General features: G+C 42.4%; 1 protein-coding gene across 1 annotated transcript in view; it reads left to right on the top strand.

Moving 5' to 3' along the window:
- TRPC1 (transient receptor potential cation channel subfamily C member 1) overlaps window positions 1-18,565 on the top strand; it is a 152,388-nt gene that overhangs the window by 32,304 nt on the left and 101,519 nt on the right. The window contains exons 2-4 of the mRNA XM_082251742.1: window positions 4,686-4,840; window positions 8,986-9,087; window positions 14,635-14,837. Coding sequence (XP_082107868.1) covers window positions 4,686-4,840; window positions 8,986-9,087; window positions 14,635-14,837 — 460 coding nt within the window. The remainder of the gene's footprint in view (window positions 1-4,685; window positions 4,841-8,985; window positions 9,088-14,634; window positions 14,838-18,565) is intronic.

Genomic DNA, 18,565 nt, shown 5'->3' with positions numbered 1-18,565 from the left:
CTGCTCTGATCGGACAGGTCGCAGGGAAAACTGATACCCGGGAAAAAGATTGGAGTGGTCTCTGTACATAGTGTTGTCAAAGACTATACAATGGCCGTGTAACACTGTCCACAACAGCAGGAACTGCTACATTAAGAGTTGGAGGGATCCCAGGGTTGCCTGATGACTTGCTAATATTTATTGCCCCATATTTTGGGACTGAAAAGCTCAAAGGTTCAGGGGCCTCCCCCTAAAAGGAGAAACCCCCATGTGAAGTGATACATGTGTTGCAGGATTTAAATAGTGATAAAATATTTTAGATGTGCGAACTTGCAGAAGCTGACCTAGGTCCCCTGGAGGTGTTTGCGGGAGCAGAAACATAGAGTTCTCCCTCTGTTCCTGACTTGTCATATCTTTGGGGCTCCCTAGAGAATTTCCTTGGTGCTCAGAAGGACTACACTTTGATCCCCGCCAGGGAACAGGTCACACTGTTTAGCGGTGAGACAAAGCATCCTGGGGAAGATATGTAGTCCCCTAATTTGCTGTGTATCATACATTACGCTACAGAGTAACCAAGAATGGTAAAGTGACCAAATGTGGGCACAAACTGTCAGTGAGGGCCCAGGGTCAAGTGCACAACCTGTCTGCCAGGGTCAGGTCATTATATTTGGACCTACTGTGGAGAGCAGTTGTCTCACAGGGGGGCATAGACCTTGGAGCAAGCATTGGAATCAGGATGCCCCCTCCCAGGCCTATGGCCATTTGGTGTATAGTGTCCAAACCCCTGGCCTGGAACAGAGGAGGGGGGGATATGTAAAGTGTCAGCCTGGGGTAGGTTAGGAGAGGGTTTCGGAAAGAGGGCAAGTACTTCACTTTCAGGCCTGCTCATTAGGGCGCTGGTCAGAAAGGAGAAGAAGAATGGCTATTTTGCTATCAGTGCTGAGGAGACCTTGATGCTGGATGGAAGCCTATTGGCTCTGACTTGAACCTGCTGGGTGAGTTTGCCTGAACTGGGACTTTGCTATGTTATATGCTATGGCTGGGACTCTGAGCATTGTGTTTTGAGATGCCCATGAAGACAAAGGCTGCCATTACTTTTGTTTTTGATGAATAAAGCCACTTGTAAATTGACTGAACTCACAGCTGCCTGTTAACCCCTCGGATCCCAACAGATCGTATCAGTTAGCATTGTTCCCAGCTATTTCCATGGGCTACAAAATGCCTCCCCCAGAGGTAGGTGTCATGTAGTACTATGTAGTACTGCAGTTTTATGCAATCCTAGCACTCCTCCTTTACAAGGGTGACAACACTGCTCAGTATGGTTGTCACCCTGTGACAAGAAATGAGTCAATGGCTGGATTACCAGGTTAAAACTAAGGAAAAAACGTGTGTTAAAACAAAGAAAATAAATGCAGCTGCTGCATCTGAGGACCGGTAAGATGCAATTCTATTAATTTTTAGTCTTGGGTTCTGATATGCTTAACCACATGTCGACCGCCGTACGACTATTTACTGCGGCGGTCAGCCCCTCACAGGCAAAGCAACGTAGGACTACGTCGCTAGCCTGTGAGGCTCTAGGGAGCAAACGCGCGCCGCCGGAGGCGCGCTCCCGCTCCCACTCCCGCTCGGTCACGGACCCCCCCCGCGCGTGTGCCCGGCGGACCGATGTCTGCCGGGCACTCACGATCGTCCGTTACACCGGGAGAAAGGCAGGCGGCTAATGTAAACAAAGCCGCCTGTCATTCTTCCCTGTGTAAGAATGGAGATCATACGGTTCTGCTATGTAGGACAGTTGATCTCTGTTCTTACACCAGTAGCCACATCCAATCACAGTTAGAATCACGCCCCTAGGGACACACTTAATCCCTCCCTCTCAAAAAAAGTTAACCCCTTCACTGCCAGTGTCATTTTTACAGTAACAGTGCATATGTATAGCAGTGATTACTGTAGTAATGTCACTGGTAACCCCAAAAGTGTAAAAAATGTCAGTCAATGGTCCGATCTGTCCACCGCAATGTCGCAGTCCCGCAAAAAGAATCGCAGATTGCCGCCATTACTCGTTAAAAAAAAAAACAACAAAAGTGACAAAAATCTTTCCCTTAGTTAGTAAACGCAATAACTTTTGCGCAAACCAATCAAAATACACTTTTTGGAATTTTTTTTACCAAACATATGTAGCATAAAACAAATTGGCCCAAAATGTTAAAAAATTTAGATTTTTTCATTTTTTTTTGGAATTTCATATAAAAAAAATGTGAAAAATATTGTTATTTTTGCAAAATTGACACTCTTTTTTTGTTTATAGCGCATGATCAAAAAATCGCACAGGTGATCAAATACCACCAAAAGAAGGCTCTGAAAAAAAAGGTCATCAAATTCGTTTAGGTACAGCGTCGCACGACCGCGCAATTGTCCGTTAAATTCACGCAGTGCCGAATCGCAAAATAGGCCCTGGTCAGGAAGGGGGTAAAATCTTCCGGGGCTTAAGTGGTTAAAGAATCTGTCAGTTTCAAGTCATATTAGCAACTAACCTTTTTCAATCTGTGATATCACATTGCTTGTGATATGTGTGAAAACACATCTCTTTAGTGAAACCTACCTAGCAACCACCTAACAACTGTACTTTTATTTTCTCCATCAGCCCACCCCACACAGTTATTACCTCTTGTATCTCTTGACCCTCCCTCTTAGATTGTAGGCACTAATGAGCAGGGCCCTCTGATTCCTACTGTAATAAAGTGTATTGTATTTGTACTGTCTACCCTCAATTTGTAAAGCGCTGCGTAAACTGTTTGAGCTATATAAATCCTATATAAAAATCCTATATAATAATAATAATAATATCAGACTGGAACAGACAAAGAATAAAACATTGCATCTTTATCTTAGGTTATAATTTACAACTAGTGTATACCAAGTGCCGCAACAATCTCCAGGCACCAAAGTGTCAGATTACCTGAGATTAACTGACCAGAAATTTTTTAGTTTTTGTGGGAGACTGGAATATCTGGATGGCAAATATAAGGAGAACAAATACACCAACAGATGCATCTCAAACAAATTAGAATATTATTAAAAAGGTAATTTATTTTAGTAATTTAATTCAAAAAGTGAAAATTATATAATATATAGATTCATCACACACAGAGTGATATATTTCAAGCATTTATTTATTTTAGTTTTGATGATTATGGCTTACAGCTAGTAAAAACCCCAAATTAAGTATCTCAGAATATTAGAATAATAAAAAAAAGTTTTTTAATACAGAAATGTTGGCTTACTGAAAAGTATGTTCATGTACAGTATAGCATGCACTCAATACTTGTTTGGAGCTCCTTTTGCATGAATTATTGCATCATTGTGGTATGGCATGGAGGCAATCAGCCTGTGGCACTATTGAGGTGTAATGAAAGCCCAGGTAGCTTTGATAGTGGCCTTAAGCTCATCTGCATTGTTGGGTCTCATCATCCTCTTGACAATACTCCACAGACACTCAATGGGGTTTAGGTCTGGTGAGTTTGCTGGCCAATGAAGCACAGTGATACCATGATCAATAAACCAGGTATTGGTACTTTTGGCAGTGTGGGCAGGTGCAAGTCCTGCTTGGAAATGAAATCAGCATCTCCATAATGCTGGTCAGCAGAGGGAAGCATGACGTGCTCTAAAATTAGACTTAGGACTTGATAAAACACAGTGGACCAACACCAGCAGAAGACATGGCTTCCCAAATCATCACTGACTGTGGAAACTTCACACTGGACCTCATGCAACTTGGATTATATGCCTCTCCACTCTTCCTCCAGACACTGGGACCTTGATTTCCAAATGAAATGCAAAATGTACTTTGATCTGAAAAGAGGACTTTGGACCAATGAGCAACAGTCCAGTCCTATTCTTCCTAACCCAGATAAGACGCTTCTGGCATTGTCTCTGGTTCAGGAGTGACACAAGGAATGTGATAGTTGTAGCCCATATCCTGGATACATCTATGTGTGGTGGCTCTTGAAGCACTGACACCAGCTGTAGTCCACTCCTTGTAAATCTCTCCCAAATTATTGAATGGACTTTGCTTTACAATCCTCTCAAGGCTGCGTTTATCCCTATTGCTTGTGCACCTTTTTTTTTTACCACACTTTTTGCTTCCACTCAACTTTCATTAATATGCTTGGATACAGCACTCTGTGAACAGCCAGCTTCTTTAGCAATGACCTTTTGTGACTTACCCTCCTTGTGGAGGGTGTCAATGACTGTCTTCTGTACAACTGTCAAGTCAGCAGTCTTCCCCATGATTGTATAACCTACTGAAGCAGACGGAGAGACCATTTAAAGGCTCAGGAAACCTTTTGAGTTAATTAGCTGATTAGAGCGTGACACCATGAGTCTACAATATTGAACTGTTTCACAAGATTCTAATTTTCTGAGATACTGAGTTTTGGGTTTTCACTAGCTGTAAGCCATAATTATCAAATTTAAAATAAAGAAATGCTTGAAATATATCACTCTGTGTATAATGAATCTATAAAATATGAGTTTCAATTTTTGATAGGAAATAACAAATTAATTACATTTTTGATAATATTCTAATTTGTTTTAGATTCATCTCTATATATAGGGTTCTATTGGCCTTAAACCCGGGACTTTGGAACTACAAGTCCATCATGCTAAAGATAAAAACAATAATAATAATATTAATACATTTTTTACAGGTGACTATTATATGGTTAAAAAACTCCTGGAGGAAAACAGTTCAGATGAGCTGAATATTAATTCAGTAGATGTCTTAGGAAGAAATGCTATTACCATTTCCATTGAGAATGAGAATTTGGATATACTACAACTTCTTCTAGATCATGGCTGCCAGGTACATTCCGTAGTTGTATATGTTGTCTTTGAAATAGAAGGTTTTATCTTCCATTTGTTTTGGCAGTGGTTTACACATTCTCTTATCTATCCATGTAGACGCTCAGTATTGTATAAAAGAAAGGCCTGCAAAATGTCACAGCTATTTATATTAGACGTAGTTGCTATATTGCACATCTGGACAGTTATGTACTGTATATCTTTCTGCATTTGAAAATGATACAGAAGAGAAAAGTTATTAATTTCTTCAAAAATGTCAAGATTTTGGCTTTACTTTATAAATATCCATTTCTATTTATAGGTGTGCACTCCCTTATACATTACCTACTACTTAGGTGGAAGCTTCCTGTTTCAAATTTGTTCCTGTGTGCCACAGTTTGTTTTAATGTACACGGTACACTTCAAAATGTGGAGGACAGGCAGCCCCAATCCAAAAATGTGTGCATAAATGGTAAAGAGAAATGTAAAATAGTATATATTAGAGGTTAGAATATACTATACAAATTATGCTGCATATTACCTTTCAATACTGTACATACAATTTAGCAAGGCTATTTTTGAGATTAGTGTTCCTTTAAAATTGAAAAAACATTCTTCAATCCATAGTATCCATAGTGCAATTCTTCCAACCAGTATATAGTCACTAACATTTAAAACTGTCATTGGATCTTTATTGTCTTTGTTACTTTTAACGTTTGTAAGCTTTTTAATCATTTACAAATGGCATAGGCGTATGGGCAGAAAAGCTTGCAGTACATTACTCTTAGCACCAATGAATTGTACATAAGTGCATTTTCATTTTCTGCCAAAGCGTATTTTTCCAAAATGTGTGGCAGCCATACTGTGTGTGTTTAAGGATTTCAACATAATAATATTCTTACTCAAAATGTAATCCTTAATAACTTACCCCAACCCATAACCATTACTTCGGAGTAACCCCTAATCCTAAATTAAATCTATTGCAGCCCCTAACTCCAACACTAACCCTTAACCCAAAACCTCAACTATATATCCATAACTATAACCTACAACTAAACAAAAAAAAAAAAAAAACAAAGCTTAACCCTCTGCCTAACTTCAAAACCAAATGTGGAACTCTAACTATATATTTGTTTGCAATTTTGGAGCGTGGGAAAGGGGTAGCGCCTCTGTCAGGTTCTTACATGTGTCTGTGTCCTTACAACAGTAAATGAATGGAACAGCAGTAAATGAAAATCCGTCCAAGGTGGGGGGAAACCCTACCTTTGGCGGCTGTCACCAAATCACACATCCATAATTGAAGATTTTCTGTCTGTTCCTGTTTCACTGACAAATGTTTGGGTTATCTAAAAAATTTTGTCTCCTTGACATTGGCCGCCAGTGGAGCAACATCCGAAATAAAGACCTGACAGGGGTTTCAAATGTTTCAAGTGTATTCATACATCATCCATATTCATACAGGCTTGTGAATGTCATTTCTAAGTCATATTCTGTTGTTTTTCTGTTCTATTACTCATTGTGGCTTACGCTCTCTGTTCATCATTCACCATTGTCTTCTCTTTCCACAAGTGCTACCATTCTGGGGGTTGCACGGCTTCTCCTATACTGATCCCTGACGATGTCAGGGCTATAGAGTTCAAGCGTCAGGGCTGTTTGGTAAGTTATAGATGGCTGTTCATTCTACTTGCATTTGGGGCCAACCTTTGCTGGTGATCCCAATCCTTTTTATTTGGGTTTGGCAGGATTGTTTACATGCATTTATGTTTTCTACAAGAGGCTCAAACTTTATGCAAGCAAAATTAAAATTGTTAAAACTAATTGTAGAAAAACATTTGCTCATCCAGCTTTGCTACATGTCATAAATCCTTTCAACAGGATTGCAAGTCAAATGTTGCATTACCCTTTATGGCAAAAAGCTTGGAAGAGTTTCACGCTGTACTGTGGGAAACATTTAAAAGTACTTAGGTGATTAATAACTAATCTCATTTTTGCTTTTACACTGGAGTGGAGAAAAAATAATAATCTGGAACTAACTGATGTAGGCTACTGTACAGTGGCTTGAAAAAGTATTCATACCCCTTGAAATTTTCCACATTTTGTCATGTTACAACCAAAAATGCAAATGTACAGTATTTTATTGGGATTTTATATAATATACCATCACAAAGTGGCACATAATTGTGAAGTGGAAGGAAAATGATAAATGGTTTTCAAAATGTTTTGCAAATAAATATCTGAAATGTGTGGCATGCATTTGTATATAGCCCCCTTTACTCTGATACCCCTAACTAAAATCTAGTGAAACCAATTGCCTTTAGAAGTCACCTAATTAGAAAATAAAGTCCACCTGTGTATAATTTAATCTTAGTATAAATACAGTGCTCCTGTCAAGCCCTCAGAGGTTTGGTAGAGAACCTTAGCGGACAAACAGCATCATGAAGGCCAAGGAACACACCAGACAGGTCAGGGATAAAGTTGTGGAAAAGTTTAAAGCACGGTTAGGTTATAACAAAATATCCCAAGCTTTGAAAGTCTCACAAAGCACTGTTCAATCCATCATCCGAAAATGGAAAAAGTATGGCACAACTGCAAGTCTACCAAGACATGACTGTCCACCTAAACAGACAGGAGGGCATTAATCAGAGAAGCATGGTAACTCTGGAGGAGCTGCAGAAATCAACAGCTCAGGTAGGAGAATCTGTCCACAGGACAACCATTAGTTGTTCACTCCACAAATCTGGCCTTTATGGAAGAGTGGCAAGAAGAAAGCCACTGTTGAAAGAAAGCCATAAGAAGTCCAGTTGGTAGTTTTCAAGAAGTCATGTGGGGGACACAGCAAACATATGGAAGAAGGTGCTCTGGTTAGATGAGACCAAAATGTAACTTTGTGGCCTAAAAGCAAATGCTATGTGTGACGAAATCTAACACTGCACATCATCCTGTACACACCTGCCCCACCGTGAAACATGGTGCTGGCAGCATCATGCTGTGGGGATGGTTTTCCTCAGCAGGAACAGGGAAGCTGGTCAGAGTTGATGGGAAGATGGATGCAGCCAAATACAGGGCGATCTTAGAAAAATACCCGTTAGACTCTGAAAAAGACTGGAGGAGGAGGTTCACCTTCCAGCAGGACAACGAGCCTAAACATGCAGCCAGAGCTACAATGGAATGGTGTAGATCAAAGCATATTCATGTGTTAGAATGGCTCAGTCAAGTCCAGCCCTAAATCCAATTGAAAATCTGTGGCAAGACTTGAAAATTGCTGTTCACAGATGCTCTCCACCCAATCGTACAGAGCATGAGCTATTTTGCAAAGAAGAATGGGCAAAAATGTCACTCTCTAAATGTGCAAAGCTGGTAGAGACATACCCAAAAAGACTTGCAGCTGTAATTGCAGGTGGTTCTACAAAGTATTGACTTGGGCTGAATACAAATGCCCGCCACACTTTTCAGATATTTATTTGTGAACATTTTTGAAAACCATTTATCATTTTCCTTCCACTTCACAATTTTGTGCCACTTTATGTTGGTCTATCACATGAAATCCCAATTAAATACATTTACCTTTTTGGTTGTAACATGAAAAGATGTGGAAAATTTCAAGGGGTATGAATACTTTTTCAAGGCATTGTAGTTGGTAAATGACAAGTGGCTAGGTCAACAGCAAATATTTGGAAGTGATGGAATGAAACCTATCATCAGCATTTTTTTTTAGAAAATCATGAAAAGGCTGAGCTCTTAGAATAGTTTGGCTAAATAATAACAATAATTATAAAAAATGTGCAGGCAAATTGGAAACAAAACTTCTTTGTAGGGTTCCTTCCACACTCAACACCTAGGTTTTACCCGAAGTCAGAAGTTACATTTCCTGCACAACCTGCTGGTGATATTGACATTGCATCATAAATTGCAGTGCTTTTCTATAATAACTTTTGCATTTTCAAAGTCAGACATCAGCCTATAAAACCAAAAAATAGTATGAGATCTTGTTTCTTCTTATAAAGGTAGTGTGCATATTTATAACCCAGCCAAATAGGATTTTACATTTTTTGGAGATACCCTTTAAACTAATAATGCTATATAATTTGTAGGCATACGTCTGTTTACTTCATTGTCTCTAATCTCTGCCCTTTACTGGTGGCTACAAACATTAACACAACTATTCAGTCCACAGATGCACTGCTGGTGGCAATTGACTCTGAAGTGGTAGGAGCTGTGGACATCTTACTCAATCATCGTCCAAAATGGTCTACAAGACCGACTATCGTGGTAAGAACCAGCTATTGTATTGATGTTCTTTTAAAGAAGGCATGTCAAACACAAACAAAACAGTGAGCTACATTAAAGGGTCTTCAAGGACTCATATGATCTTTATCGAGGGCCACATCTGCTTAGTTCTATAAAACAAATATAGTACTTTGGTAATGAATAAACTTACAACATTGTACCCCAAACAAATGAGCTATAAAATATTTCCTTAGGTGTTTAGCTGCAAAATTATGTAAGGAAGTATAGCTTTATCAGCAAATTTTTATTCTAAGGCAGAGTCCACCTTATGCAGACAAGTGGCCCCAGCATAATACGAAGCACTATGCCTTTTTGCAAAATACAGTGTAATGTGATTGACACACCTGTAGGCCATAGCCGGTATCCCTGAAGCCTAGCCTGATATATTCCCCTATATTGTTTACCTTCGCTTGTCCCTAATAGCTTCCACAACACAGCAGAGCTTTGATACTCCTTCTCAGCATCATAGCAGCATGCTTCACTCTTTCAAAAGTGGCCCATTTGCAGTGCAGACTCTCTTTCCCTGGCACATGTGCAGTACACATTCTCCAGAGACTTGGCATTGCTGGGATATGGAAAGAGGGTGCACTTGCCAGCAGAAGCCTACAGGTGTGCCAATCACATTACACTTTATTTGCAAAAAAAGCACAGTGCATTTTAATATACTGAGGCCCCTTGTCTGCATGTTTTTTTTTTTTTTTTATAAGGTGAACTCGGCCTTTGAAAATAGAATTAATTGTTTGACTGTGGAAACCCTACCTCCCTCCTTTTATGGGGTAATATTACCTAAAGCAGACAAAGATCCTTTATATTACACCTCCTATTGACCTATAGCCCTTAAAATCGTTAACAAAATGTTGGCCATTAACTTCACCAAGGTCTTTCACTATCTAGTCTTGTCATAACAAATGAGTTTCGTGCACCAAAAGACCACAGACATAAACCAAAGAGGGGTTTTTTCATGCATACTCAACTCTTCTCCTACACTTCTGCTGGGGGATCCTGGTGTTCCTGGCCTTTGATTCAGTTGACTGGACTTATATGTGGAGTATTTTACTCCACATGGGCTTTCGTTGCCCTTTCTGAAGTGGATAGATCTCCTTTACGACCTCCCTGTGGCAGCCATAAAAATGAATAGGGAGGTGTCTAGTTCTTTTTCAGTGTCCAGGGGCACCAGGCAGGGATGTCCCTTATCCCCTGAATTATTTGCACTCATGATGGAGCCTATAACTTCAGCTCTGTGTTTCCCCTCTGCAGTAAAGGGCATCCAAGTAGGTGGCCGCACCCAAAAAAAATGCACTCTATGCTGATGATTTGCCCCTATTTCTTTGAGATGCTGGATCTTGCCTACATTCAGCACTTCTTATATTAAATAATTTTTCTCTAATTGTCTTCCAGGGCAGCACCTGGGAGATGGGCTCCTCCCACCTGAAACAGAAAACACGTTTATAATTAAAAAAATGCCAGTCATACCTTCCGCCTCAGTTTAGTTGTGTTTCCTCCGGACCCACAGGAGCTGCATGTGTTTGTTATTTTTTTCAGTCTCTGTGCTAATTGCAGGAGGCTCCCTGAGCAGCCTCCCATCCAGCTTAGCGAGCCTTGGGCAGCGCAGGTCAGGGGCGGCACATTGGGGCAAGCTGGCCCCGCCTAAATGTTTCACCCCTACTGAGGGGTTTGCAACCATCCCCCAGCTGTCAGGATGCCGATGGTATCCCCCCCCCTAGACCGTACCTGGAGCCTGCGGATTTTCTATGCTTGTCTGCTAGCCACAAATACCCGTCTGGCAGATACCTCCTACGATGCGGCACCCCCTTGTCCTCTCGCACTTCGGGCACCTGTGCGGGCCAACCGCGAGCTGGTGTTCCAGGCAGCATCATCGCTGTTGGAGGAGCAAGAAGGCATTGGGACCGGAAGTGACCCGCTTCTGGTCTGCAGCCATCTTGGAGAAGGGCGGAAATCGGAGCAGGGGACATCCGCTGAGGTCACTTGCGGCGACATGAGTTTTGAAAGAAAACTCACAACATTAAACCACAAACAAGCCAAAGACAAATGCCTTATTTCTACAAGGAAGCAGACCCTAGAATATCAGGAGATTGCAATGCAGGTATGTACACCAACCTGCATGGAGGCAGCTGGGGGCAGGGCTGGAGCTGGGCAGGAAGCAGTTAAAGGTCCCTATGCTGTGGTTCCTTTTCTGAGACTGACCATGTCGGATGCCTCCCCACACTGCCCTGCAGATCCTGCCGGTCAGGACAGCTCAAGGTAAGCCAGAGCACCCTGGAGTTCCCTCTGTCTTTACCTCACCAACAAACGGTTTTTCATTGTTGTGTATGGCAACTGCCTGCCTCACTGGGTCCTTTGTGCTTATTTACAGACAAAGACCCCAGAAGAGAAAAAGGCATGCACCTCTTGCGGTCACAGGTTTCCTCCTTAATGGAAAAAACCCGTATGCCAGAAATGCATCAATAAAATGGTGGCCAAGAAGTCACAGGGGTTCCTTAAGGATATGCTTAATTCTTTTAAAAAGGAAATTAAAAGCACAATTGGTCCCCTTCATACAGCCATAGAAAATCTGGAATATCCAGCAAGCTCCAGTCAGGCTAGCACTCCATCACCAGTGAAAGAAAATCATGGGAAACTTTTTTTCCATGGTACAGTAGCAGTAGGCTACTTGATAACCTTTTCCTATCGCCCCCAACCAAGTACCTGGGAGTCTTCACAGCCACAGTGGATCGGCAGGATGCACATCTATATATACCAATAAAAAAAAACTATCAAAAAAGCCTAAGATTTGCTGTGCAGGGCCCGGCTACCACTCCACATTTTCTATACACAGCTTTGCCAGATAGCATCTCGTCAGCACCTAGGATCTTCTCAAAGGTAATGGCAGAAGCCCCAAAAAACCTAAGACAGCAAGTCATAGGGGTAGAGCCATATCCAGACGAGTTACTATTCTGCGAATCAAAAAAACGAACTAGACGCCAATCTGCAAAAGGCATATCTTTCTTGCAGGGCATAGGGAGGAGCGTGAATGAAGAAAAGCGGCAACTAACACCAAAGTCCCATGCAGGCTTAAGCCTGAGGGGACCATGGTCCAGTCACTTAAGAAACCTCAGCATTCAGCCCAATTTACCACCTCCAGACATGTTAAACCTCATGTCCCAAGGGCTAAACAACCACCCGAGCCTCAATGTCAGGAAGCATTTGGCCTGGTTCCTGAAATATGAGGTTAAAAAACAAAGGTCTGTCTAACAGGATGATTGACACCATCTTAGCCAGCAGGAAACCTGTGACTAGAGCCATCTATGAAAAAGTGAGGAAAAAGTTTGTCTTATGGTACGAGAACATAGGAGCCCCAGACAAAGGGGCTATTCTGACAATCTTAGATTTTTTACAGGAAGGTGCAGAGAAGGGCATTTCCTATAACACTTTGAAGGTTCAGGTGGCAGCCCTATCTTCCCACCTAGATGTTAGTTTGGCAGAAGACACGATCATAAGAAGATTCCTTCTCTCATTAAAAAAGGCCACGCCTATGAAGTTCAGCAGAACGGTACTCAAAAGATTCCTCTCGGCACCCTTTGAACCACTGGGGGAATGTTCGGATAAAGTCCCCTTTTGGTAAAGCTACAGTGGCCCTAGGAACAGGGATCATTGGTTCCCATGAGGCCTTGATGCATATGGGGAATAGGGGCCCAAGATCCCCCTATGTGCTGACTTGTTCCAAGTGCTCTGTCCTCACAGCCTGGGGTGTTGCTCATGGGTTGGGAGGTCAGGAGCTCCCCCTGCTTTTCCACACACTCCGTGGAAGAACCCTAATCTGGTTCATTTTTATGCCTATCCTGACCCTGTCTTATAGACCAGGTTTGGAATTAAAACGCTCCAACACTTAGGTCACCATAGAACTTTGTTGATGTTTGATGAGCTTAAATCCTTATATCACTTTCCAAATACTCACCTCTTTAGGTACTTAGAACTCCAGCATGCTTTCCGCATACATTTTAGGACTGACCTCCCTGACGGACATTTTTGTCATGAGACCAAGAGCAATTACTGAGAGATAACTCTTTAACCAAAACACTTTCCATCATTTACAAAACTACTATTTCTGGATTCTCTTTTACAACCATGTTAATCACATGGGACACCACTGCCCCCGGGTTGGATAGAGATGACTGGGATGATATTTAGGAGGCCCCCTTTACCAGATTGGCACAGCCAGAGACTAAGTAAGGAAAAAAATTCTATACAGAATACACTTTAGGTCAGACCAGCAAGGATATATAGAAAACAATCCTCTTCTTGCCGGTGTTGCTCCTCCTCCACATATATCAATTTTTTTAACATTTATTGCGAATGCCCAGCTATTCAGTTATATTTGAAGGAGGTCCTGACTTGCATCACCTCATTCACCACTGTAATCATACACCCTTCTATTGAGCTTAGTGGATTCCCTAGCTCCTGCAAATGCCCCTCACACTGTCCTTACCTTGCTATTATTTTCTGCAAGAAAGCTGAATATTCTCTCTTGGAAAAAGATCACAATGCCAACATTGACAGCCTGGAAATTGCTGGTGAACAAGGCTTTTCCCCTTTATAAGGCCACCTATTCCAATTGGGATGCACCTCTCAAATCTGACAAGGTTTAAAGTGGATGTATCTCTTCCAAATCAACCTCCTCTGATTAGAGTTAATGGTGTAAGTATTGATCTTGTAGGTATTCCTCTACATTGTATATACTATCTGATACTTCTAATCCTAGTGCTTACTTATCTGTGGAAGAACTTGGGAGGGGTTATCTCCTTTCTGTTTACCTTAATTGACAATTACTGGTGAAGAAATTAAGTGTGGGGTATGTTATTAAACATCTTGATCTGTACTTTTGGATGGGGATCCTACTATACTGGTCAGTGCCGGGACAAGGTCATCCAGCGCCCAGGGCAAGGATACCAAACTGCACCCCCCCTTCCCTTAGGGTTAGGGTCAAGGCACCCCCCCATCCCCGCAATAAACTATTGTGGCCAGGGAAACCTCCCTCCAGCCCACCCCTTGTCCCATCCCTGATACTGGTCACAAACTTTGATTTGTAGTCTGCCTTGTGGCAGACTTTTTCATTGTGTAACACGCTTGATTTTGTATATACAATTTTGCTAAACTAACAATAAAAAGAATTTGACGAAAAAATCTAACTAGCTTTCTATTCATTGAAGTGTGCATATCTCAGGTCTTTGTTGTTATAGTAAAAGATGATCTATGTGTAGTAACTCCATGGTGTACTGCCAAGTGGTCTAAAAATGGAAAGGATTTTGTCCCCTGGGAGAACCACCACTGGTCACAAGCTATAACTATAATGTCCTTCACCATGGCAACAAATTGAACTTCAGCATCAAAAAGAATTAGTGACCTGGGTTGACCCACAAGTAGTAAACCATGCATAGCAAATGTTTTTTCAGTATATCAGTAATGTGCTGTACAATTAATAATCTGAGAGTTCAACTTCAAAAGTAAAAATCTATCTGTTTTATATTTTAGAAACTCATGGAGCGTATACAGAACCCAGAGTATTCTACTACCATGGATGTGGCCCCTGTTATATTAGCTGCTCACAGAAACAACTATGAGATCCTAACGATGCTTCTGAAACAAGATGTGTCCCTCCCAAAACCTCATGCTGTGGGCTGTGAGTGTACCCTGTGTACTGCTAAGAACAAGAAGGACAGTCTAAGACACTCCAGGTCAGGACTGGCACATAGTTGCTGGCGTTCAGCACGTGAAAGTTTCCTTTTAGCAGTTCTTACCACACTTACACTAAACAATACCATCTACAGTGCTTTGAGTCTTTTGAATGTGGACATTTTTGTCAAAGTTGATGTGATGGTAATGTGTTCTTAGGTATAATAATAGAGAACAAAACTGTACAAATGTTTAGGTCTTTGCAAATATGTCATCTAAACATGTAATATGATTATTATACAGGATTTATATAGTGCCAACAGTTAGTGCAGCGCTCTACAAAATAAAAGGAGACAATATAGTTACAACACAATTTAACAGGGCAACGAGGGCCCTGCTTATGAGCGCACACAGTCTAGGGTGGGGCAAGTAATACAAAAGGTAAGTTACCTTGTAAAGTTGAGTTGTATGGAAAGTAAATATCAGTTAATAGGTGGTGGCGGTATAGACTTCCTTGAAGAGAGTTTTCAGGGATTACCTAAAACAAACAGAATAGGAGACAGCCGTACAAGTTGGAGTAGGATGTTCCAGACGATAGGAGAGACTCTGTAAGTGTTCTAGAGGTAAGCCAGGGAGGAGGTGACGAGGGGGCTAAACAGCAGGAGGTCTTGGGAAGAGTGAAGTAAAAAGTTTGGGTGATATTTTGAGATGAGGTTGGGGGTGAAGCTTGGGGCAGCGTTGTGGATGGTTTTGTATGTTGTTTTTAGTATTTTTATTTGATGGATGATTGAAAATCTGTGGAGGGATTGGAATAGAGGGGTGGTGAGTACTGAACGGGTGTTAAGGTGGATTGGTTTGGTAGCATTCATGATAGACTGAAGGGAGTAGGCAAATGAGAAGGGAGTTGCAATAGTTGAGGCGAAAGACAGGGAGTGAATAAGTACCTTTGTATTGTCATTGGTTTTGAAGGGGCATCGTTTAGAAAAGTTACAAAGGTGAAGGCAACAAGATTTGGACAGTGATTGGATGCAGGCCTGAAGGGAGAGGTCAAGGCCCTGAATTACCCCTAGCACTAGGGAAAGAGGGGAGGTATGGATAGTTGTGCTATTGATCTTGATGGAGAAGTCAGAGGAAAGGGCATAGATGACACCCAGAAGCCGTCTGTTAAGATTTTAACATAGATCTGTTCAGGTTCTGAATGTCCATCTAAAGCCCCGTACACACGCCGTCTTTTGTCCAGAGTTGTGTTTTGTTGGTCGGAATGTGCCTAGACTGCACACGAATTTTCTCGCCCCACAAAAATCTACTTCAGAAGTGATGTCATGTGTTGGTTTGCTTTCTTTGTGTTCTTTCTTCTCTGAGCATGCCCAGACTTGCTCATTAGATTTTTCCCTGTCGAAATCTGTACTGACTGCACGAAAATCGGACATGTTTTGACGGCAGACAAAAATTTTATAGTCTGCACACCAGATTTTTTTCGGCCGAAAAGTCGGAGTCGGTTGTCGGAAGCATCATACTAACAAGCAGAAAATCGGCAGATCGGTCGTTGGACGAAAATTCCCTGCCAATTTTCGACACGTGTGTACGAGGCTTAAGTCTGGGGTAGAAAAATGTTTAGCCTTTATGAGATTATGTTGTAACATTGTTTTTCTTATAAGAGCTTGCAAAGAGTAATCAAAAAATGTATGCTACATGAACAGTTTTTTTTTAACTGTAATTTGGATTAAAGGAAGTGTGCGGGATCTGTTTTCAGCGGTGACTTATAGTGGTGGGAATGTTGATAGTAGATCTGGGTCAAATATTGCTTCTGGAAGAACAAAATGATGAGAGTTAAAAGTTTTTGAGTCTATTCCAATGACTTTGGAAAGATATATTATTTTTCATTTATTGCATTTGTATGACTACTGAGGAGGAAATGCTTTGTTCATTAATACATTATTTATGAATTATGTTTGCCTCACTAAGTGATCTTTGCACTGATGGAAAAGGGCCATGACTTGAGTACCGACACTAACTAGACAGCTTTCATTTGCTACTGTTTGTTGTCATGGGGATCAGTAGAAGACACAATGTGCGGGCCCATTTTGATGTTTATTGTTGATCTGATTTGGTAAAAGTGGCCTATACAATATTGTTTTCTGTATAGGGACCTACTTTCTCTAGGTTACAGTACAATGCTGTTTTTTAAGTGATAAAATACATAATATGTAAGGGCAGTTTACTTTAGAATACATTTTAATATTATATACAGTATATCAGGGGTATTGATCTAAAATTCATGGAGGTCTGAATAGTAAAAAATGTTTCCAGAAGAGGTCCAAATCGCATTTTTGTGCTATGACTCAGATTCTTTACATCGCTGCCCAGGTGTGCAGGCACGGTAGCTCATTCATTTGAATGGGCTGTGCCTGCATTTTCTGCTGGGAAAAGGCCCTGGAACCTTTTTAAAAATGCAGCCACATAGAAACTCCATGGTGCATTTGTACCTATGCAATTTCCATGTGCAGGAAACCGCACCTTGTATTTCAGTGTGTTTAGGAGCCAATGGTACCCCTGCACATTTTCCGTGCATTACTTCATTTTGTGTGCAGCTGCTTTTCCCCCTTCATATCTTCCCCACCACAGCGCTGCCCCCCTTCAAATATCATTCTCACAGCACTGCCTCTTTCACTTCCTCCGCACAGCACTGTCCCCCTTTACATATCATCCCGCAGCACTGCCCCTTCACCCCCCCCCCCCCACAGTAGTGCCCCATTCACATCCCCCCTCAACACTGACCCCTCACATATCACCCCAAGGCACTGTCCCTTTCACATCCCTCCCCCCACAGCACTGCCCCCTTCCCATACCCACCACAACCTTGTCCCACTTCACATGTCACCCCTACAGCACTGCCCCTTTCACATCTCCCCCCCCCCCACAGCACTGCCCCCTTCCCATACCCCCCACAACCTTGTCCCCCTTCACATGTCACCCCTACAGCACTGCCCCTTTCACATCTCCCCCCCCCACAGCACTGACCCTTTCACATACCCCCCACAAGATTGTTACCCCCACAGCACTGCCCCTTTTACATCCCCCCACAGCACTGTCTCCCTTCACATATCATCCCCGCAGCACTGCCCCTTCACACACCCCCACAGCAGTGCCCCCTTCACACCCCCCCTCAACACTGACCACTCACATGTCACCCCTACAGCACTGCCCCTTTCACATCCCCCCACAGCACTGTCTCCCTTCACATATCATCCCAGCAGCACTACCCCCTTCACATCCCCCACAGCACTGCCACATTCTCATCCCCCTACAGCACTGTCCCCTTCAGCCCCCCCACAGCACTGCCCCCTTCACATACCCCCCCACAACATTGTCCCGCTTCACATGTCAACCCCACATACCCCCCCACAACATTGTCACCCCCACAGCACTGCCCCTTTCACATCCCCCCACAGCACTGTCTCCCTTCACATATCATCCCAGCAGCACTACCCCCTTCACATCCCCCACAGCACTGCCACATTCTCATCCCCCTACAGCACTGTCCCCTTCAGCCCCCCCCCACAGCACTGTCTCCCTTCACATATCATCCCCGCAGCACTGCCCCTTCACACACCCCCACAGCAGTGCCCCCTTCACATCCCCCTCAACACTGACCACTCACATATCACCCCCAAAGCACTGTCCCTTTCACATCACTCCCCCCACAGCACTGCCCCCTTCCCATACCCCCCACAAACTTGTCCCCTTCACATGTCACCCCTAAAGCACTGCCCCTTTCACATCCCCCCCA

Source organism: Pelophylax lessonae, assembly GCF_965119305.1.
Source record: "Pelophylax lessonae genome assembly, chromosome: 3".
NCBI classification, from domain to species: Eukaryota; Metazoa; Chordata; class Amphibia; order Anura; family Ranidae; genus Pelophylax; species Pelophylax lessonae.
This window is presented reverse-complemented; position numbering and strand designations above follow the sequence as displayed.